The 22913-nt window shown below is 46.4% G+C and overlaps 1 protein-coding gene across 1 annotated transcript; it reads left to right on the forward strand.

Annotated features, from left to right (window-relative positions):
- The first annotated feature begins 1753 nt into the window (after positions 1–1753).
- Positions 1754–8173, forward strand: BARHL2 (BarH like homeobox 2). Its single transcript, XM_054494079.2, has 3 exons — positions 1754–3118; positions 4926–5151; positions 7055–8173. The coding sequence occupies exons 1-3, from the start codon at positions 2494–2496 to the stop codon at positions 7365–7367; spliced, it is 1164 nt and encodes a 387-aa protein (XP_054350054.1). The 5' UTR covers positions 1754–2493; the 3' UTR covers positions 7368–8173.
- The last annotated feature ends 14740 nt before the right edge of the window (positions 8174–22913 follow it).

Raw genomic sequence — 22913 nt, forward strand, 5'->3', positions numbered from 1 at the left:
AAACTCCCTTCGCCTTCCGAGAAGAGCGAGAGCTGCCCGGATTGTGCATCTCCTCGCCTCCGTCCCTTCAATCCCCGCTGTTCTCTCGGAACAGCCCTAGGAAAAATGGCACTAAGACGATGAGAAACAACTCAACCCACCCTCCAAGTAGTGCTTTTTTTTTTCTGGGTCAAACACACCGATTTCCCTAGGAAAACGCAGGCAGGATGAGTCGCCCAGCTACCCCCTTCTGGACCCAGGGCTCACACAGAAGCAGTTCCGACCGAAAGGCAAGAACTTGTCCCAGGAGGTCATTTGCCTCCCCGACACCCCTCCTTTCGTCCTCAACAGATAAAAGCTGTGGCCCAGAAAGCGACCTCCAGAACTGCAACTAAACCCCAGATTTCGGCCCAGCCTTTGGAGACATTAAAGGCCACTCGAACATCATTCCAGACCTAGTCACGGAAGCGATGCCCGCCTCGCAGATTCACAGGGTTCTTAAAATGGTAATTTGGAGTAAAATGTAACTCAAAGAACTTTGAATCATTAACACCTTATAATTACTCTGCTAATTAGGTTGACACGGCACTTAATCAGGAGTAATACGGCGTCTTGTCACTGGCACTTCCCATTACTCTGACATTCAACAAGAGACAGGTTGGAGACGTCCTAGAGAAAATAATGCAAGTTGATACACTCCAAAGAGGCGTCACAGTCATGCTCCGGGTCCCAAGTGGATCCGCAGTGACTGTTTCCTTTCCAAATGAGCGCCCGCCGAAAGGGGCCGGGGGACAGGGGTGGACCGACTGCCGCGGGGCGCGGCAGGGGCGCGGGCTGCAGACCAGCCGCTATGGGTCCTGAGTCCCGCGCCCGCCCGACACCGCAGTGAACCGTGGCTGCCCCCGCCACCAGAGAACGCCTCGGGCATTAGCTCCCCCGTTCGGGAGAAAGCGTCTGGCCAGGCATTTTTTCCAGCACGGGCTCTCACTGGAGACCAGGCTGGGTCCCCAGCTTGGAGCCTCAGGCCTTGTCCTCCCCGAGAGTGCCTAGTGGACGCGGACCCGGCTGTGTCCCTCTCAGGGATCCACCGCCTGCCGGGCCGATCCCGAGCGCCTGGGTTCGTTGGGGGAGAAATCAGAGCCCAGAGCCGACCCGCCCGCTTATGCAAGGCTCCGGCGCCTGAAGTGACACACTTTTCTGTGGATTCCTTCAGGGATCTCCTTCCTCCGTTCTTAATGTCTTCGGACTATTCCCGCGCGCGTTTGGGGAGGCTGCCAGGGCGGCCGCGCTGGTGCCTAAAGGTAAGTCCCTTCCCGTCCTCTTTTCTCTCTCTCTTCTGACTTAAGAAAACGGGCAAATCCTTGCTACTTTTTTTTTTCTTTCTCCCCTTTGGTTCCCTTTCTCTGGTCTCCCTCTGATCTCTTCCCCCCCTCTCCCTTTGCCCCGCACTCGTGATTGTGGACACCGGGACCACTGGACTCGGACGGAGTTCTGCTCAGGGCTACTGGCGCAGGGATGTGCGGGTTCTCAAAAGAGCAGCGGAGTCCGAGCCGAGTCCGCGCCGAGTCCGCTGACGGGTATGCGAGCGCTGCGCCTATTGGCTTCCGGCACGTCGGCGTCCTTCCCTCGCGCGGGCGCGGCCAATAGGGGCGCGGGGCCGGATGCGCGGCCTCGGCGACGGGGGCACGGGCCCGGCGCGGCGCGGCGCGGCGCGGGGAGCGGCGGCAGTGGCCGTGACGTCACGGGAGGGGGTCGGCGCCGCCCGCGAGCAGCCGGATTACAAGCGAACGCGCCCGGCAGCGGCCGGAGTCGCCCGGCATCGCGTCTCAGCCGCTTCCTCCGCCTGTGCCTGCTCCTTCTTGTCGTCCTCCTCTTCCTCTTCGGGTTGCCGCAGCCGCTGCGGCCGTGTCTGTCCCGCAACTTTCCAAGAAAGTTCAGAAACTCGGCTACCGGGCTGCCGAGTGGCGCACGGCTGCCACCTCGGGAGCCGCGGGGGAGTTCTGAGGGCGCGCGGCCGCCCGGGCTTCGCGGTCGCTGCACCTGCCGCGTCCGCCGCCGCCACCGCTGCCGCCCGGTGCCAGGCAGTGGGCAGACCCCGGCAACGGCGGCAGCGGCGGCGGCGGCGGCGGCTTCGGCGTAGCTTCCCGCCGCCTGCGCCTTCGCCTTCGCCTGGGTCCTCCGCGCCGCCACCGCCGCCGCCACGTGCGCAGTCGTTCTGGAGCGCAAGTTCCGAGCTTTCTCCGAAATTTTTTTAACTCCCCCAGCCCCCCGAATCTTTTTTCTTCCTATCCCTATTTTTTGCATAAGAGAAAAAAAGTTGTGTCGAAAGTATCCACAGATTGCCACTTCCCAATTACCCTTCCTTCTCTCCCCGCCCCACTTTTTTTTTTTTTTTTTTTTTTTTTTAAGCGGCGGCAACATTGTTTGGTGTTTATTTTGTTTTACGATCGATAGCTTACTTCGCTGGTTCGGGGCGGCTGCTGAACGGCGGAGTGGCGTGGACCTCATGTAGAAATGACAACAATGGAAGGGGCCAGCGGGTCGAGTTTTGGAATAGACACGATTTTGTCCAGTGCCAGTTCAGGCAGCCCGGGCATGATGAATGGAGATTTCCGCCCGCTCGGTGAGGCCAGGACCGCGGATTTTAGAAGTCAGGCCACCCCATCTCCCTGTTCGGAGATTGATACTGTAGGGACGGCGCCTTCTTCTCCTATCTCAGTCACCATGGAGCCCCCGGAGCCGCATCTGGTAGCAGACGCGACCCAGCATCATCACCACCTCCACCACAGCCAGCAGCCGCCGCCGCCGGCCGCGGCCCCGACGCAAAGTTTGCAGCCTTCGCCCCAACAGCAGCCGCCGCCGCCGCCACAGCAGCCGCCGCCTCCCGCCCAGCAGCTGGGCTCGGCCTCCTCGGCCCCCAGGACTTCCACGTCTTCTTTTTTAATTAAGGACATCTTGGGCGACAGCAAACCTCTGGCGGCATGTGCACCCTACAGCACCAGTGTATCCTCTCCCCACCACACCCCGAAGCAGGAGAGCAACGCAGTGCACGAGAGCTTCAGGCCAAAGCTCGAGCAGGAGGACAGCAAAACCAAACTCGACAAGCGGGAGGATTCCCAGAGCGACATCAAATGCCACGGTGAGTTCTGCCACCCGGCGCTCTCGGCCGTCTAGCTTGTCCTCCTGGTTCCCAATCTCCCCTTCAGCCTTCAGCAGATCTCTGCTGGGGAGCGATTCCAGGAGCTTCTCGGGCGACGGTCAAAAGACTGCAAGCTGAAGGGCGGCCTGGGCGTGCGATGTGGGGACTCTTCGAAGTTCTGTTTATTGTTCTACCCTACAACCTTCATGGCCATCCAGCTCCTTCCTTTGTTTTATTTAATTTTAATCTATTGGGGGTTGAGGGGCGGCGGAGGGCATCCGTCAGGAAATACTTTTCGTTGATAAAAGGGATGGACTTCGGGTTTTTCTAGCCTAGACTTTGGGAATGGGAATGGGGGGAGGTGGGAGAGAGAAACCACTTAGCTAGCGTGGGTGTGATCACAACCTGGTGTTTATTCTTTAGTGCAAGTGATTTCACCCCCCCCCCCCACTTTGTTTTCTTAACATCATCACAGGAATCATCGGTTTTAATGGAGGAAAAATTTCTGAGTTCATGAACAGAGCAACTTTAAAAAAAAATAGATCGTGGTTAGTATAGGGAAACCCGTAAAAATTTGTAATCAGTTTCTTAAAAGCAGCCTTCTTACCTTATGGCCTCAACTGAGTATCTGTATCCTACAAAGATTTTTGGCCTCTTACAAGTACTTAGGAGGTGGCATTTATGAAAATAAAATCTTATGAAATTGGATTAATCTCTTTTTTGTTAAAAAAAATAAGATGACAATGGAAATTGTCCTTCAACTCCGTTTTCCCATTTTCTCCTCAGAGAATTTCATAAGTAAATGTGGTAGTCTTTGCATGGCAAGAGTTTTAACATACCAGGAGAGCTTTTTCTTCCTTTACAGATACATTGTTTATTATTATTGATCCTTGTTTTTCTGGTAAAGAAATGTACTGACTGTGTGAAAGGTAGGATGTTAGCTCCTCATTTTACTATTATAGCATTAGTATAATAGTGTCCAAAACAGATGTACAGTCTGGTCTGGCGATTTTTTATGCACCAACCTCCCCAGTGGGTCAATTAGAGAGATTATTGTTCTTCCTGCAGGGAAGATCAAGGAGCACTGCACAAACGGGTACAAACAGGGAGGGATTGACATATCGATTTCCCAGCATTTCAGTAAAAAACCAAAGTTGACAAATAGAATCCGGAAATCTCCATGCTGTCACCTGGATGGGCTCAGTGATTTTGAGCTCAACTCGGTGTCTGGGTGACATATTCTTTGTGAAGCTTTAAAAGACCTGATGCAGGTGACTTCAGAAAGCTTGATTCCAACATTTCCCAAGTGCATCTGAAAAAGTAAAACACCTATAACTTTCGGAAAACAGAAAAAAGTAAAATGAAAAAGATGCTGCCTCCTCAAAAACAAACAAACAAAAGAGTAGAGGGACCCTTTGAAAATCACCAAATCAGTGAAACAAAGTCATACTGAAAACAATAAAAGGGACAGCATCTCTCTCAATCAAGGAAACAATAACAAAATAACCCTTTTCAGAAGTTTTATTTAAAAAAATTTTTACTTTTTAACTTCCAACCATGTGAAGATCAGACACCCTTTTAGACCCCCTTTAGAACCTCCAAACAAGGTCCCATACTCTCCAGTCTGAAAACAATCCTCTTCCTCCACACAGGCTAAGGCCTGAGTGTGTGTGTGTTCTAGGGGTGGCAGAGTGTAGTCCCCCGAGGCCAGTAGTTGGCTTGGGAATGTGGAAGTGTATGCCAGGAGGACACTCGGTCCTTCCCCATTCCAGGCTAACTTACCACTGTGGCTGGGTTTCTATGGTAGGGACAAAGGAGGAAGGAGACCGGGAGATTACGAGTAGCCGTGAGAGTCCCCCTGTGAGAGCCAAGAAGCCTCGAAAAGCAAGGACAGCTTTTTCCGACCACCAGCTCAATCAACTGGAGCGTAGCTTTGAGCGGCAGAAGTACCTGAGCGTGCAGGATCGCATGGACCTGGCTGCAGCGCTCAACCTCACTGACACCCAAGTCAAGACCTGGTACCAGAACCGCAGGTAAGGGAGGCAGTTTGGGGGAGCAAAGGTGTCTGGCCATTTAAGTCATGATCATTATACCAATTTTCTTCCCTCCTGGCTTCCAGAGACTCTAAGGACTGAGAGTGACCCTGGAGTGGGCACTTGGGTGCTTTAAGGATGAGGCAGGGATGAGCCACACCCCCAAGGTGAGAGGGACGAAAGGGTAGCTGGAATTTGGACAATTTTGCACTTTTAAGTGCTTTAACAGGTGCTACTTTTCCTCTGAAATCCGAGCCGCTGGAATTCCCCCCACTTCATCCCCAAGTCAATGAAGCCACACCTTCTCAAATTGAGACATCTGTGCAGCTGACACTTAGGTCCAGAGAGCTTGCGTGGTGCCCCCCTTGGGCCCACCCCAGGCTGGTTCCAAAGGTTTGTAGCCGACAACACGGCCTGGCCCAGCTATTGCTATCTCCACAGAGCTGTCCCACCAGCCTCGGCGTAAATGTCCTTGCTTTGGCCTGTGAGGCGGCTGGGAGAAGCAGGATCCAAGCCTTGGTCAGTGTAGCTGCAGAGACTAGGAGAGCCCAGCTGGGTTAGAGTAGGTTTGGTAGCCGCAGGCTGTAGAGTCGGCGGCTGGCCAAGCATCCGGACAGGAGAAGGAGGGAGTGTGGGTCTGTCCCCTGTACTGGCTGCCTCTGCTGTCTCAACATGGAGCTAGAGTGCTGCAGAGCCTGCCTGGCACTGCTCCTTCTCTAGAAGGGAAATTAAGAAAGCAAAAGTGGCTGGTAGTGCTCACAGGGCCGCGAAGTGTAGAGTGAAACCTGGGCAATCTGAGGCAGAGGTTTTGCTGTGTTTTCAAGCCTGGCGCTCATCTCCTTGTCTCGATTTTCTCTCCCCCTCCTCTTCTCCCGTTTGTGTTCTAATCGTCCATAAGTGCAGTTGGAAATGCCCATCCAGTTGTCATCTTTACCATAATTTTCTGTCTCATTACATACGGTTTCAGCCACCCTAATTCTGTCGGAAAACATTAGTGTCATTTGTAGCCAATTTAAAATGGGCGACATGTTTATTAATTTGGCTGGAGCTGCCGGGTATGGATGGCCCACCAGCCCTGCGTTCCTTCATAAGGCATTTGAGCAAACGCCTGCTCTCTTCTTCCTAGCAGGGTGTGCAGTGGGGGAGGGAAGAGACTGAGCAAAGCTGATCACAGGTTTTAATTGTTACTTTATCTCTGAGGAGGAAATACCTTGAAATGCATTTCCCCTGTTCAGATGGCCAGGAGGTACTTTGCCCTTGGGAGAACCCTCCCTCAAATGAATTCCATTTTGAGACCTTGTTGCCATCCTCCCCTTAAGCCCCCTGCCCACTGTAAGGTCCTGTCAGGCTTAGGAGAGAAATATGTCTCCCAGCCCTGGGGACTGAGAGGGGCTGGGGTCCCTGGCTTAGGAGTCTCTGCATCCCTTTGTTTATGGTTTCTTCTCTCTCAGCCTAGGGGGGAAGGAAGAGGGGCTGAGAGCAGACTCTTTGGGATTGTTGGGAGTGGGGGGATGTGGAAGGGGAACTAAGGAAGGAGGAAAGTGACTGCTTGTGGAAGTCTCCTTTGGCCCTAAGGAAAGTCTCCAGAAGTAGCCAAACTACAAGGGGGGCAACAGCAGAGCAGAGGTTTAGGAAAAGGAAGCAAGGCTTGTAGGATTTCATTTGTGAGGGTCTCAGCCACTGAAGGTGTAATTTACAAAACTGGCTTTGGGTTTGGGTCTTTCTGAGAGCAAGGCTGGGGGCAGGAGATGTGGTGCATTGCCGGTTTGAAGAGGTCTCTGAGTCTTCCTGCCACCCAGGGAGAATGAAGGAGGAGGCAGGAAGGGGCCAGAGAAGGGGCTGGGTCTTGGTGCCTGGACCATGCCCACAGCTGCTGGGTGCCTGCACACCCGCTTTCTTTCAGGACCAAGTGGAAGCGGCAGACAGCGGTGGGCCTGGAGTTGCTGGCCGAGGCAGGGAACTACTCCGCGCTGCAGAGGATGTTTCCATCGCCTTATTTCTATCACCCAAGCCTGCTGGGCAGCATGGACAGCACTACGGCGGCGGCGGCTGCCGCTGCCATGTACAGCAGCATGTACCGGACTCCTCCAGCACCCCATCCCCAGCTGCAGCGGCCCCTGGTGCCCCGCGTGCTCATCCATGGCCTAGGGCCTGGGGGACAGCCAGCCCTTAATCCATTGTCCAGCCCCATCCCGGGCACCCCACACCCCCGGTGAAAACATGCAGCGAAGGCACTGCAATCCCTTCCCCATATCCCTGCCCAACCCGGACTGCTGCCCCTCCTCTCCCTGCTCCAGGCCACTAGGCCTCCCTTGCAGCCGACTCTGGAAGGCAGAGGAGTAAGAGAGGAAGATGCTTACCAGTGGGCAGGGGACCCCCAAAGAGGAGCCAGCCCTCTGCTCTCCATCTCCCCACCCCTCTGCTCTCCATCTCCCCACCCCTAGAAACAGGGCTGGAAAGCTCCCCCACAGCAGTGTGACTGGCGAAAATGCTGACCCCACACAGAGTGCGACCAGTAAGTGAAAACATCAACAAAAGAAACCTCAAATTCTTTTTCAAAAATGACTTTAGGGACAAGCAGGAGGGAGGGAGGGGGGAGGGCTAAGGAGGGAAGAAAGAAGGGCACGGAGCAGAAACTGCACAGGCAGAGTGAACTGTAGATGGACAGCCAGCCTCAAGTGCTGAGGCAAAGGGCGTTGCTGAGGACATTCCGTCTGCCCCAGAGAAAAGAGGAGGGTAACTGAGAACTTTGCACTGATTTCTCATGACCTTTTTTCTTTTGGAAAAGTGGCATGCTCCATAATATGAAAAAAATGTACATTTGAAAGACTGAGTGATAAGTGATATATCATATTTATTATATGTTGTCCAAAAAGAGTCACTTATATACGTTAGTAAAAACATGATTTTTCTTTTCATGTCTTTTCGATTCAGTAAAATAAATGCTTAGACAAAAATATAGATTTTTTTGTGATTGAAAATTACAAAAATAAAGTTTATCTTTTTTTAACAAGTGATGAAATCCAAGGGAGCTGATTTTACTAAAGCAGAATGTACTATGATGAAGTGCTGACTTGGTTTAGAACAACAAATTTCTTCTGAAATATTAGGAATTTACAAAATCCATCAAGAGGTTGGGTTGGCTTGTATAAAAGCAGCTCCATTTTTCGTGCTGGCCTCTTCGGAACCATTATTTGATATGTATGAGTTCCTTTCTTTTTAAGTGGATGGTTTCAAAGCAACCCAGGAGGCTGTGGGAGAAAATCTGTACTTGTAGGCTGCGGGTGCCGGCTAAGTCGGCGGCCAACTTTGCTGCCGTCCTGACCTGCATAGAGGCTCCAGCTTCACTAGTGTGGTGATCCCTCTGTCCTCCCCCTCCTCCTTCTTCTAGGGGTCTTCCTGGGGCAGCGAGGGTCCCAAGCGCTGGGCAGCGATGACATCGCCGGCAGGGACTGGGCGGCAGGCGGACGCTCCTCGAGCCTCGCAGCTGTTCTGCTGCCTGCGGCTGGGCGCCCGCGCGGTCGGACAGCCTGTGAGCGGGAGGCTGTGGGACGAGCAATTAGGACGCCCCCGGGGGACTTGGAGAGGGCCAGCTAACAAACCCTTGTGGCGGCTTTGATCGTTGCCGTCTCAGTCCCTGGCGGCGGGCGTCCAGCCCCCAGCCCCATGCGGAGCCGCTTGTCCTAGTGAGTTCCTTGTGCTGCGATGCCTGGAGCTCCTTTGCAACGGTGAACTCAGGCTGAGACTGGCTGCCAAGCCTTTTATCTGCACCCCTGGGACAGCTGGGACTGCAAAATAGGAGACCCTGCCCAGAGTGTGGAGGAGGCCCGCTGCCTGCTTTAGGAGTGTGTGTGAGTGTGTGTGTATAAGTAAATGTTTGTAGCACCCTGGCCTAAGTCAATCATAAGCACCACCCCTCACCCTCCGCCAGGCTGGCTCCCCACCAGGCTCAGTGCTCAGGACTGTATGAAGGAGCCACTTAGTGGAGCATACAGTTCCCAGGTTGCTCCTACTCCTCTCCAGCCCCCGGGTCACTTCCTGAGTAGCCAGAGTCAGACCTCCTATCTGGGCATCCTCACATTTCTATCCTCACTCCTGCACTAGTACAGTGACAAAGGGGTAATACAAGCAGCTAAAATACATCTGGACCTGGCCTCCAACTTTCTCTGATGGTTGAACCTTAGTGTAGTTAAAAATGTTTTTAAAAATGTGAAGTGATATGGGAATGTATATTTAGGAGGGGTGGGAAAGAAGGAGGGAAGAAAAGTGAAATCCAGGTGGAAATTGCCTGGGGGCACCTTGATCAGACCTTGGCTAATTAGGAAGTGGTTTGCAGATTTCTCTCCAGCTCATCAATTTGCTTTAAACTTGGTCTTGGTCTTGTTTGATTCTAACAAAAGGGTCTGGACTGGCCTTTCTCATTTTCTGCCTGCTTAGCTGAGACAAACTCAGATAGGTGGGCTTGGCTGGAAATTGGGCGCCACTGTGTCCAGTTAGGATGTCCAATACCTAGGCACTTAGCAGAACCTCCTTGTTTCATCTTGCAGTTGGGTTTTTTGATCAAGTTTAAACCGTTTAAAAGTGGTCTGCCTAGGCCTAAAAAGGCACTCTCCAAGGTTTGAGGGTGCTATAGCTTCTGTTTGCACTGAAACTGGGGCTGGTCAACTCTAGGCACAAGGAGGGATTTGAGAGCCCACAGAATTTATGCATACAAAGAATCTTTACAAAGAATTAACTCAGATCCAGGTATGAAAAACACACAAAACTACAAATCCAAATAAGGCCAGAGCACCCATTTGCTGCCAGCCGTCCCCAGCCACCTGCAGGAGGGTGGGCCGGGAAGTCTGCCCACTGCCGCTTTACACTCAAAGCTGAACTTGGACTACTGAGGTGGACAATGCATGGGGAAACACTGTGCCTACAGAGACCAAGATCTCTTAATTAACCTCATATTGCTCTGCTGCTAGTAATTACTCAGGATCCATTAGAGTCCTCCCCAAATCCAAGTTTCTTCAAAGTCATGTTTTCTTTCACCCCCTAAATCATGCAGCTGAATGTGTCAATGTCCTTTCTAAATTTGTTTGGTTACCTGCTGTTGCATACAAGTTGGCAGACTGGATGTTGTGGGGTGGGGGATATTGTCCCAGGAAGAAAGTTGGGTGGGTGCCTGCTTCCTTCCTTCCTCCCTCCCTCCCTTCTCTCCTTCCTTTCTTTTTCTTTCTTTCATTCCTTTTCTTTCTTTTCTTTCCTTCTTTTTCTGCAGCAGTACTGCAAAGGGCACCTCAGCAGGTGCCCTAGTATTCAAAAGTCACCTGCTTAAAAGTCAAATGCAAACCCAATTTTTTTCTTCACAAGGGGTCCTTCTTTCCTTCTGTGCCTGCTCAACTAAATTAGGGGGTTGGCTAGGAGGTGAAGAGTGCAACCCCAGGTTTTCTGAGAAGCAAGGAACAAGGTAACAGGAAGTGGGCTATTCTCATGGGAAATCTGGAGTTACAGAGAAGCAGAGGACAGCCGTCCCTGGGATCTGTACTCTTTCTTTTTTCCCACCTTCAGCTGGTGTCTGAAGGGCACTCCGTGGCTGGACTCCATTTAGATTGCTCCTTTGATTAAGTCGGAGACTAGAAAAACAGGGATTTTCAGTGGCAATCTTTGCTTCCTACAGAAACACAGTAATACAAAGTTATTTCAGAGAGATGTTTGAAGACCTACAGAGGCCTCTTAGATTTGCCAACACCAAGATCAGCTCAGGGACCCCAGCAAACCTACACAAATCTGTAGTGAGTGTGAAGGAAGAAGTTAACTCCCCAGCTAGCAGCCAGCTGTTCTAGCCCAAACTAGTGATTTTTCAATGAGTTGCAAAGTAGTGATTGCTTCTTGGCTCCATGCCTCCAGCAAAGATACCTACCGCCCTGTATCCGTTTAATTTTGCTCCACCCCTTAAAATGAAAGCCCACACGATGGCAAATTAGACAGCTGATTTCCTCCCTTGCAAATGAAACTGCTTACTCTCCCGCCTTCTCCCTCCCTGCCATCTGACTCCTGCCTAGGCAGCGCTTCCCCAGGAGTCTGTCGGATCCCACCTCCCCTCTTTAAACAAGTGGCTTGTGAGTAGTTTGTTTTGTTATATTTTTAACTTTCTAAAAATATTTGGAAAAGCTCTCCCCAGGGCTAGGGAAACTTTAGTTCTTGTTAAGCCACGTGGTTACAAAAATATACTGGAAGAGAGCTGCCTGGTTTTTGAAAAAACCAAGCTTGAAGTCAACATGCTTGGAAAGAGTGAGACTTTTCACCACTGGTGGACATGATCAGGGGCGGGGTCAAGCCTTGGAGGGAAATGGTGTTTCTTTTGCATCTCTGAATCTTTGGTGAGGGAATTCGGGCTTGCTCTGTACCCTGGCTGTTGACTAGAGAAAGGTGTGGGCAGATGAGTGAGTGGGGGCTTCTCCAGGGATTACTCAGATGGACTCTGGAACAGTATCCCCAAGCTCCTTAAGTCTCCCATTAGGTCTTTGTCCAGTCCCACCTTTTGGTCATCTCCAGGCTTCTTTGCTAACATTTGTGTCTTTTTCTGGAGTTAGGGCCTCTTATCGTAAGGGTCCAGTGCCAAGTGCCCTGACTTCTTACCTCATCCCCAGGGCTGGGTAGGGGTAAGTGAGAGGGGTGTGTGGGGCTGTGGGGAGGTGTGCTTTCAGAGAAAGGGAGGTGTCATTGGCCTCTTGGATTAGAAAACCAGGTCAGCTGTCTCGGGGCGATGAGATGACCCAGAAGGGACTATTTCCCCCGCTCCTTCCGGCTGAATTTTGAAGGTCTTTGTCAGTTTGAGTGTTGCTGGGTGGACCGTCTCTGTTAACCTCACATTCTCAGTTTGTCTCCTCTCTCCTTTCCTTGTCTCGTCCACTGGGTCTCCCGCTCCCGGTTTCTGTGTGCTAGCACCACAGACAGCTCCCAGGGCGCCCGGTGGAGCTAGGTAACCGGGGCTGGCGGGTTCCGGGTAAAAGCCTAGGCGGCCGCGGCGGAAGCGTCTAGGAAGGGTCGGCGGCGCCCGGGGGGAGGTAAGCAAAGTGATTACAAACCACCCTCCCCGGCAGCGTTTCCTGATTAGCTCTAAGTCCAAACAGGGTCACATTCCAAAGAACAAAATCTTCAGATCAATAAAGTAATTCAAAAACCCAAAGATCTCGGGGTAAGTAGTGCTCAGTGACAGATCAACTCTAAATCGTCCCTATTTAATAAGTTCTTAGTGGAAGCCGAGGAGGGAGGAGCCGGGCCTCAGGTCTGCGGCTCCAAGACCTTGCGCCGCGGCTGCGACGAGGTGGCCGGCGGAGCTCTTCTAACTGGCACGTACTTCCTCCGTTCGCACAGCTCGGAGCGCGCTCGGCGAGCAGCCGCCTCGGCCACCGCAGGCAGAGCAGAAGCGCTCCCGAGGCAGCAGCCCTGCGGGTCGCGCTGGGCCCAGGCCCGGCTCCCCACCGCGGCTCTCAGCCCGCGCCCTCTCCCTGCAGATTTGGGTCTCTCCCAGCTCTTGCTACTATCTGGTCTGGGACAGCGAGTCGCCCCTGCGGGAGCTCCGCCGAAAAAAGAGGACCTTCGCGAGAGCGAGATTGAACTTGATTTACGATAAAAGGGCCCTGTCACTTTGTGGAGCTGATGGATTCCCGCCCCTACCCACCCCCATTCCCGCCGCCAGACTTGATTCTTTAGTGAAGAGGCCCTCAGTGTGGCCGTCCTCCCCCCTTCTCCTAACGATTCGCACACACGTAGCAGCCAGGGATTTGGCGCGACGGCCTTGAAGCCCAGCCACGGCGCGCCGGCTCCGCGCGGGCTCTTGCTCGGCGCGTACCCCAGCTGGGCCCCGCGCTCCTCCACCCTCAGGACCGCCCGGCCGCCACGAGTTCCTGCGCCCGGGTACCGACAGCGCTTCAGGGAGGCATGGGCGCATCAGGACAGGGGCTCTATAGGCCTGGGACGGGAATCCAGACGCTTTCAAGGACGGTACTTGGGATGGCCTACAGAGCAGGGCCCTTCTCTCACATCTCGGGGGACTCTGGAGGGAATATAAAGCCTTCTTCTCCTGTAAAGACAATAAAATAATCTTTGCCCAGTTGGGAGCTCTTATCCGCATCCAGCTTCACTCCCACCCCTCTAAAGACCTCATGGCCGCAAATGATACCTCCTTCAGATTTCCCTTCAATTCTTGGAAGTCAACTCCTTTTTGTAGATCACTACCTACTTCCCCTTTGGCTCTTCTCTTCCTCCTTCCCACTGTAGTTGGAGGTACGAAAATGCTAAGTGGAATTTAGGAACCAGTAGACATATGTAGTGCAATGGATTATCCACGTCTGTAGATTCAAGGGTTATTCGCGAGACGGGGTTTCCCCCAAAGCCTCTGGGGACTGGAGGAAGAGGTGTTCCAGGGCGCCCATTCAGGCACAGTCCATCCTCACGTGAACTAGGAGGGAAAGTTTTCTATAAAACAATGTACATTTATAATGCCTCTTTAGGAGAGAGGAATTAGATATTAGTGGTGCGTTGTTTCCCTACTTCTATAATACAAAATTAGGGTGCCTGTGGTGTAAAAATGGTCTGCATTCTAAAACCAATCAGCTGACAGAGTGTTACGAAAAAATGTGGAAGTCCGTGCTATTCACCTTCTACTGCAGGAAAGCTAAGTTATTTGGTATAGTTTTCAAATGTGAGAGTCTCCCAAGCACATTAGCTAGGTTTCCTGTAGAGTGAACAGTTTTTCTAATGATTTAATTTTAAGCTTTTGATTTTAAATATATCTCCAATTTGATAAAATTGCCGTGTCATAATTTCTGAAAAATGCAAATAATGTTTGTTAGTAGCATTGATAATCTGATTGCCCAACTTCCTCTTGAACCAACTCTTGCCTCCCGCAGACTGGGTATCTGCAAACTGATGAGCAGAGAGGTTCCAGACTAGATATTAAGAAAGACAGTTTCCCACTTGAAATAGGGTGCATCAGAGCTGTAGCCACTTTAAAGCGTCACCTTCTTATTCATCTGTTTTATTTCCCACAAATGTTCTATTAATGAAAGCTTACCAAATTTTTCCATTAAATTAAGAGGATTTTTAAAGGGACACCTACTTCCTCACTGGCCTTGAGTGAACACACTGAGGCATTGCACTAAACATTATCATATGTGAATAGATACATAAGTTTCACATAATCTTTCATTACTATGCATTGATAGATTGGCCCAGAAAGTCACATAAAGCACAATTGGATAACCTTGGGATAGTACACTTCCCTTTGTCTTCCTTCTTTTCTGGATTTCGTTGGAAATTTCTGGGAATCCACATTTTTGATTGCCCCACAAACTTCTCTAACACACATTAGAGCTGACCATCAAGAGCCAGTTGTTCGCACCAAACAGTTCTAGCCAGCGGCATCACGTGACTGCCCTCGCGGCTGGCTGCGTAATTGCAGGTGGTCTCCCATTGCCTTGTCTACAGCCATTGAGTGGCAGCTACCTGGGCGTGCCCGGTTGCAGAGCCGGGCCCAAATTTCTGTTATCCCTTTCCTCGTACCCGTCTCCTATTATTATTTTGAGTTAAAATTCTTTGCCCCTGCTGGCGCCTAAGGGATGATATTAGGCAGCTCCGCACAGCCGATCTTGAGTCTCATGGCCTAATTTTTCCTGCAGAAGGTACAGTGCCTCTCACATGATGAAAGTCCTCCCCCCAAGATATTTATTGGGGCAGAATTAGATTAGAATTTATATATAAACATTTATACCTTTCCACCTCATTTAGTAAAGCAACAATGACTGCTTTCATTTCAGAAACTGATAATAGACATGATAGCCAAGGATCTGGTAAGAAGTGTGAGGCGGGCGAATTCAAAAGAGGAAAGTTGTGGCCTGCTGGGAGACTTTTAAGGCCAGGTTTGCAGAATCCTTTCAGCTCCCCATTCCCTCCCTGCCTTGTCCTCCTGATTTTTACTTTGTTATTTCACATGTCTGGGGTGTTTTCATGTGGCCGAAGGTGACAGGTCAAATAAACATTTCCATTAAGGAATGTCAATGACGAAAAGATGACCATGTACATTTAAGCTTGTAAATGCGTTGGATCTTACTATTAATTAATATTTTGGAGCATAATTTAAAAACTCAACTATTCAAAACACTGCTTTTTATACACAAGTGCCACATAAGACAGTGGCATTTCAAGAAGGATCCCTTCTATTTGGCAACATGTTTTACGGGCTTTTCTTTTCTTTCCATGAATGATCTAGTCTCTCAGAGGAATGTGACTGGTACTCGGTTCTGCCCAGAAATTTGGCAGAGGATATTTCCAACATCCACATTAATAAGTAATTGAATTTTAAGCAGAGCTGATCTTGATCCAAACCCAGGACTAGAAGGAATCTCAAAAGTCATCTAGTTTAATACCTATTCTAAACTTCAGTTTTTTTTCTACAATGTATTTGCTTAATGGTGTTTCTCCTCTCTCATTTTTATTTTTTTCCTGTAAGGATAGGAGACAAAAGGGAAGAAAACAGAAACCGCAGGATTACAGCACTTTCAGGTGATTCTTGACCTTCAATTTTAATGGAGTTAAATTTATGTGGTCAAATTCTACTACAAAAGAAACAGACTTTTTGTGAAAATCATTAAAATAACTTTGCTATCGTATAGATAATGCCTGCTAACTGTAGAAAATTTATAAAATGCTAAAAAGTATAGAGAAGAAAAAAACTCATCTTCTACCACTCACTACTAACATTTGGTTTATAATTTCTAGATTTTTGCAGTGCATTTTTATGTAGTTGTGTCATATTTCATCTGGGATGTATATGTTTTTCCCATGTAATACAAATATTTCTTTATATTATTTAAAACTCTTTGTAAGTATGATATTTGATATATAATAATCTCTTCCATAAATGTGTCATAATTGTGCCCAGGTGTGGTGGCTCACACCTGTAATTTCAGCACTTTGGGAGGCCAAGGTGGGAGGATAGCTTGAGCCCAGGAGTTCGGCACCAGCCTGGGCAACATGGTGAGACCCTGTCTCTGCAAAAAAATTAAAAATTAGCCTGATGTTTTGGCACACACCTGTGGTTCCAACTACGTGAGAAGCTGAGGCAGGAGGATTGCTTGAGTCCAGGAGGTTTAGGCTGCAGTGAGCTGTGATTGTGCCACTGCACTCCAGCCAGGGCAACATAGTGAGACTCCATCTCTACCAAAAAATTAAAAAACAACTTGGGTGTAGTGGCTAAAAAAAAAAAAAGTACCATAGGTGTGTCAACCATCCTTCCATTGCTGGACATTTATTTTATTTTTTAAATTTTGAGTTAAATTATACATGTATATATATTATACATGTGTATATATATATATATATAGAGAGAGAGAGAGAGAGAGAGAGAGACAGACAGACAGGGACAAGGTCTCATCCCGTTGCCCAGGTTTGAGTGCAGTATGGGATCTTGGCTCACTGCAGCCTCAACCTCCTGGGCTCAAGCGATCCTCTTACTCCAGCCCCCCGAGTAGCTGGGGCTCCAGGTGTGTGCCACCATGCTCAGCTAATTTTTGTATTTTAAAATAATATTTCAATGACCATGAAAGCAAGATTTTTGAGAATGGTTTCTGTGTGTTATTTGGTGTATCACATTACTATTGATCTTGAGTGGAAGCAAAGACAGAGCAAGAGCAAGATGACCAGCTCAGGAGGGGAAATGAATTAGTGACCAAAGGTAGTGGTTTCACTGAATTGTGTAAATTCAGCCCTAGTGAATTGAGTTACCACATGAGTTACCCGGTATAGGTTGTGGTGAAGTAAGCTACGAACATCATTTACCATTTTTCTTACATATATTTTAAGGCTTTCTGACTTTGAGTATCAATTTGGCAGCCTTCTCATCAGAGCAAGAGACTTGCCCTACTAAAGAGTGGGAAGGAAGGTCAGATCTCTTTTGACTTAGGTTGGTAGCATGTTGCCTGCCCAGCTTACCCTGTTGTCTTCTGTGCTCCAACTATTCTGTGGGTAAGTAGAGGGCTCTAGCTTCTAGGGGTTGTCAATCTAGCACCTTTCATGAGAACTAAATTCAGGTTAAAGAAAAAAAAATAAAAAAGAACCATAACTGACAAAGAAATTTGAGGGTGAGGGTAGGGGGTTTGAGGAAAAGAATTAAATAGCAATAGTCTACCCTTTCATTTACATGACACACATTAACCATACTATAGAAGTTCCAAGAGAACTGTCTTGTTCTCTTGTCTCCAGGAGCCCATGTAGGGCGCTTTAATTGCCACATTTTCAAACTGATATAATGGTGGGGATGTCTTAGTAATTACCTTAATGAGATAACACCTTTCCTTCCCTCAACCTACTCATTATCACGCCTCTTGTTCAAATTTCAACTACAAAGAACTCTACTTGTAAAAAAAAAAAAGTCTGAAATGTATTGTTCCAGGTCTCATACCCTTAAAATAATCACATTGCACATATCTTAAAAATATGAAAGAAATAGTACACACAGGCAATTCAAATATATTAAAGGAAAGGCTTGAGATAAGTAAACTAAACATCTGGGTGCCCTTTAATTATTCTTGGTTGGATTCTTTATCTTGACCTATAGTGATGCTAAGGTGCCAAAGTGATGAATTTTAAGATGTTGGGCTGTGAAGACGTGCAGCTGCAACACTGATGGATTTAGGAAGGGATGGTAACAAGGTTAGCTGCATGTGAAGTGTGAATTGAGATTTTTGCAAAGAGACTGTGATTGCAGATGGGCATAATGTTGTACCCTTGCATGAAATCTTGCTATTATTGTATAATGGTCAGACAGAGTGTGAAATGACTTATTACTTTTCTTTTATTCTTTAATGAAGTTGGTTAGAGTAGCAGTACTACTGCTAGTCAATAGTAGTAAAGCACACACACACGAAAAACTATATGACAGGTGCTGAAATATTAAATATTTATTAAGTTTTGACTTTTTCCCTCTAATTTTCATGAATATCCATATGCAAACAGAAGCATCTCTTTATCCATATAGATAAATTTGTACTGATTTGTGTGTCTGCACTTACCCTTATTATCTTGTATAAATATCTATTTGATGCCCTGATGCATATAAAGGATTTCAGTGTCCAAGAACATTTCATAGCTCTTTTAAATGTTTAAAAATGTTGTAGTTCTTTGGGACTGATTTCTGCATGGAATTCTGATTTGAAAAGTCTATTTGGACTTATAGAAACAATGCTGAAATGTTGGTTTATCACTATCATGACTAGAAATGCCTTATGGAACAAAACATAATAAAAACCCATTATGAGGCACACTCTCTAACATGGTTTGAGTTGTGGGAAAGATTAAATCATGGTTCCTCTATTTTGTAATATAGAGTACATATCTTTCATTATATCACAGAGCCCATAATGTAAATATTTCTTTACTTCCCAATATCAGCATCACAAGAAGATAATACCTTAGGCTTTACAAGTCAAAGGGAAATAATGCTATGATGTTAAAAACAAAACAAAACAAGCAAAAAACCCTCTACTTCTATGTAAGTCTTCTGGCTCCAGATGCTTCTGTTAGAAATGGTAAGAAATATACATTTAAATATATTTGGTTTGGTTTTTGGAGATTAGGGATTGTGTTCATTATAGAATTCTTTTTATATGGCTTGTAAGATTCACAATCATTCTTAATGCATTGCCCTCATATTCTTGATATGAATAATAAGTGTTTAGAAAAGACACAAAGCTATGTATTAAACATACCCCCTTCAATTGAATAAAGTTTAATATAAATTTGTTTTGATTTCTCATGTTGTTATACAGTTAGGCCATGATATAATAAAATTTTTTTTTCTGTGACTTGGACTATATTGAGGATCAAATGATGTTCTTCAAAACAACATACATCAGCCCTTAGAAACAAACATGGAACCACTGACCTATAAAAATAGTGTTTAGTCTTGTCCCTCAGCACCAACTTTACTGACCCCTTTCCCTACTTTTCTTTGGCTCAACTTGTTCTGTGGATAGAAATCCATTATTATATAGTTTCTCATCAATCAAAAGATAGAACCACTAATATTTATTTAGTTTAAATCTGGAAATATAACACATATCATACCTTCTTTTTTATTTCTTTTTATAAAAAGATGTTATTTTTCACTAGAAGCCTCTTTGTTGTCCAACAGTGGAGTGAATGTTGGAATTTCTCTCTCAGGCTTGTTCTAAGAATATATTAGTATAGGGCAATATATATAGAGAGCATATTTTTGAAGGACTTGCATTTGTGAGATACCTTCACTTCATATATTTGTAATGTCAGTATTACAAAAGACATATATTCCTGCTTCTTACATATAGTACCACTTCTTACATGGTGACTTGGCCACATCTGTAGAAAATATTGGCAACTGTAATTAGTGATCTCTCACCGTCTTTATTCTATATTCCCCAGAGTGAAGTGCTGTGATTGGTTTGCAGTCTACTAAGATCAGCCCTTTTATAGCTACATGAAAGTGAATCTGTGTAAGAGAATCCATTATCTGCTACATGGTGAGAATCTGCGCCAGTACCGTATGAAATTCAGATTTCAAAAAATTAACTTAATAGCATCTATTGCAGTTAACTGTGACAGCATTTTAGGGGTCCTCTATATCTCAACATTAGTGTTGTAAAACTTTGACTACTTCCTCATTAAGAAAAGCTTTACTCTGTATTACCATGAATACACAGTATGCCCATAAACATTTATCTCAACAAATTTTTCAGCTGATAGCTTTACCCTTGAGGTTTTCTTTTTAATCTCATTCTAGGATGAGAGATATTGGTCTTTATGTTTGAAAGTACATAGTGGTAGTTTTCCTTAGCAAGATGAGAAATGTTCCTTGTGGATTGCTCAGGGAATAATGAAATAAAACACTCTCCAGGCATGGTCACTCACACCTGTAATCCCAGCACTTGGAAGGCCAAAGTGGGCGGATCGCTTGAGGTCAGGAGTTCGAGACCAGCCTAGGCAACATGGTGAAACCCCATCTCTACAAAAAATCCCAAACTAAGCCAGGTATGGTGGCACATGCCTGTAGTCCCAGTTATTCAGGAAGTTCAGGTGGGAGGATCGCTTGAGCCTGGGAGGTTGAGGCTGCAGTGAGCTGTGCTTGCACCACTGCTCTCCAGCCGGGGTGACAAAGTGGAAAAAAAAGAAAAAGAAATAAAACACTCAAAGTCTACTTATTAATTAAAGAAAGTGTCAGCTGGGGGCAGCAGTTCATGCCTGTAATCTCAGCACTTTGGGCAGCCAAAGTGGGAGGATTTCTTGCGGCCAGGAGTTTGAGACCAGCCTGGGCAACATAGAAAGACCCTGTTTCTATAAAAACAAACAAAGAAACACACAAAAAAACCTTGCACCTGTAGTACTAGTAGTACTAGCTACTGGGAGGCTGAGGCAGGAGGATTAATCGCTTGAGCCCAGGTTTTGAGGTTTCGGTGAGCTATGAACAAAAAAGTATCATCACATCTCTCTCTCTCTAAGTGTTGGTTTAAAAATTCTGGATTATGTGGCCAGGTGTGGTGGCTCATGCCTGTAATCCCAGCACTTTGGGAGGCCGAGGCAGGTGGATCATGAGGTCAGGAGATTGAACCATCCTGGCTAACATGGTGAAACCCTGTCTCTACTAAAAATACAAAAACTTAGCTGGGTGTAGTAGCACACGCCTGTAGTCCCAGCTACTCGGGTGGCTGAGGCAGGAGAATTGCTTGAACCCGGGAGGCAGAGGTTGCAGTGAGCCAAGATTGCACCACTGCACTCCAGCCTGGGTGACAGAGTGAGACTCCATCTCAAAAAAAAACAAAAACAAAAATTCTGGATTGTTTGTCAAGAACATTTATCTCTGCATACTTCCTGATCATAACTAGTGAATTAATATTTAACATTATCCTCAATATGTGATATATACGTCTTTTTGTCCCTAATCCCTGGGTCAGTACCTAGTATAACATAAGTACTCAAAGTTTATGTAATTGAATATGAAGTCATTGCTTAATTAAAAACAGCATATCCAAGTGATGTTTGTAAGTCAATGTATATTCCCTGATGGAAAGAACCATGTCTGATCTTTCATGGTATTTCAAATACTTGGCATATTAACTTGAAAATCCTAAGGGCACAACATATATTTGTTACCACTGTTGACTATAGTTGTGATATAATAAAAATTGTTTAAAAATTAATTTTAATTTTCAATTGGTTTTTGGCTATCTCATATATTTCTTTTTTAAAAAATTATTTTATTTGACATGGAGTCTCGCTCTGTCACCCAGGCTGGAGTGCAGTGGCGCGATCTCAGCTCACTGCAACCTCAGCCTCCAGGGATCAAGCAATTCTCCTGCCTGAGCCTCCTGAGTAGCTGGGATTACAGGCACCAACCACCACGCACGACTAATTTTTTGTATTTTCAGTAGAGACAAAGTTTCATCATGTTGGCGAGGCTGGTCTCGAACTCCTGACCTCAGGTGATCCACCCACCTCAACCTCCTAAAGTGCTGGGATTACAGGCGTGAGCCACCATGCCTGGCCTTATCTTACATATTTCAATGATAAGAATAGTATCTGGTAAAATTGAATTAAGTATGTGACATCAACTAATTCTTGAATTAGTTGTGCCACTGGCCTACATTTTTAATTAAAACATCCTTTTTTCATAGATCTGAAGTAGCTATGTCAAAATAGTCACCAGACTATTTTGTTGTTGCTGATTATGTGTAGCAAAAAGAGAAATGCATGCAATACTCCCAACTGTTTTCTAGAAATGTGTCTCTTTAATAAAAATGGAAGTGAAGGCAGATGTCAGGAACTGACTCCACTTTTTATTGGATCCTATTATTCTAAATTGTATTAGTAAGTAAATTCAGGCAGCTACATAAGCTAAGAAAAGGAATAGAGAGACATTTTAGCTTATTAACAATATTATTAACAGGGTAATGACAACTGGGAAAATAAATTGAGTTGGCAATTTAATAGGTATAATTCAAAGAGTAAACAGAAGCAGCTAAATTTCATAGTTAATGGTGGTACTATTGAGATAAGGCTGTTGGAAGACACTGTTAATGAAAACTGACTTTCAAAATGAAGCTACGTTTAGGAACTGGGTTTCACTAGAACTATTTGGCATGATGTTTGGGTTCAAAATTACTTAATGCATTGTTAACTGTACTCTGCAATGTGTGTGGCAGAAGAGAGAAAGTTGATGCTTTTTCTTGTAAGGATGCTAACATTCATATTCTTTGTATTTTACCACACCCATATTTTAAGATGCTTGGAGAACAAAAGCATACTGATAGAGAAAAATCTGTAAAATCTTGTCAGGTATTATTTATGTATTATTATTTTGTTGTAAAAGATGTGAAAATATGAATAATTAGAAAACAGAACAGCTAAAATAAGTTATAATGAGGCACATCTCAAAAAAATACACACAAGAGAATAACAATGTAATGACAACACATTTTCGTTATTCTAAAAACAAATTCTGTCTGATGGTTAAACCCTATTAATTGGATAGTTTAGCTACTTACCAAAGGAATATGACTGTAATAAGTAGCCTTTTCTTCCAAAGAATAAGATACACCTACTATCATTTTATTTGGTGAATCTGGTTCTCTTGTGCTACATAATTTGTGGTATGGAAAGAGTGGAATGTATGTTGTAAGAATACGTTAAGATATTTCATATAGGGATTTCAAATTTCCTAGATACTTTAGGTATCTGAGGAAAAA

The sequence above is a fragment of the Pongo pygmaeus genome, chromosome 1 (genome assembly GCF_028885625.2).
Source record: "Pongo pygmaeus isolate AG05252 chromosome 1, NHGRI_mPonPyg2-v2.0_pri, whole genome shotgun sequence".
NCBI lineage: Eukaryota > Metazoa > Chordata > Mammalia > Primates > Hominidae > Pongo > Pongo pygmaeus.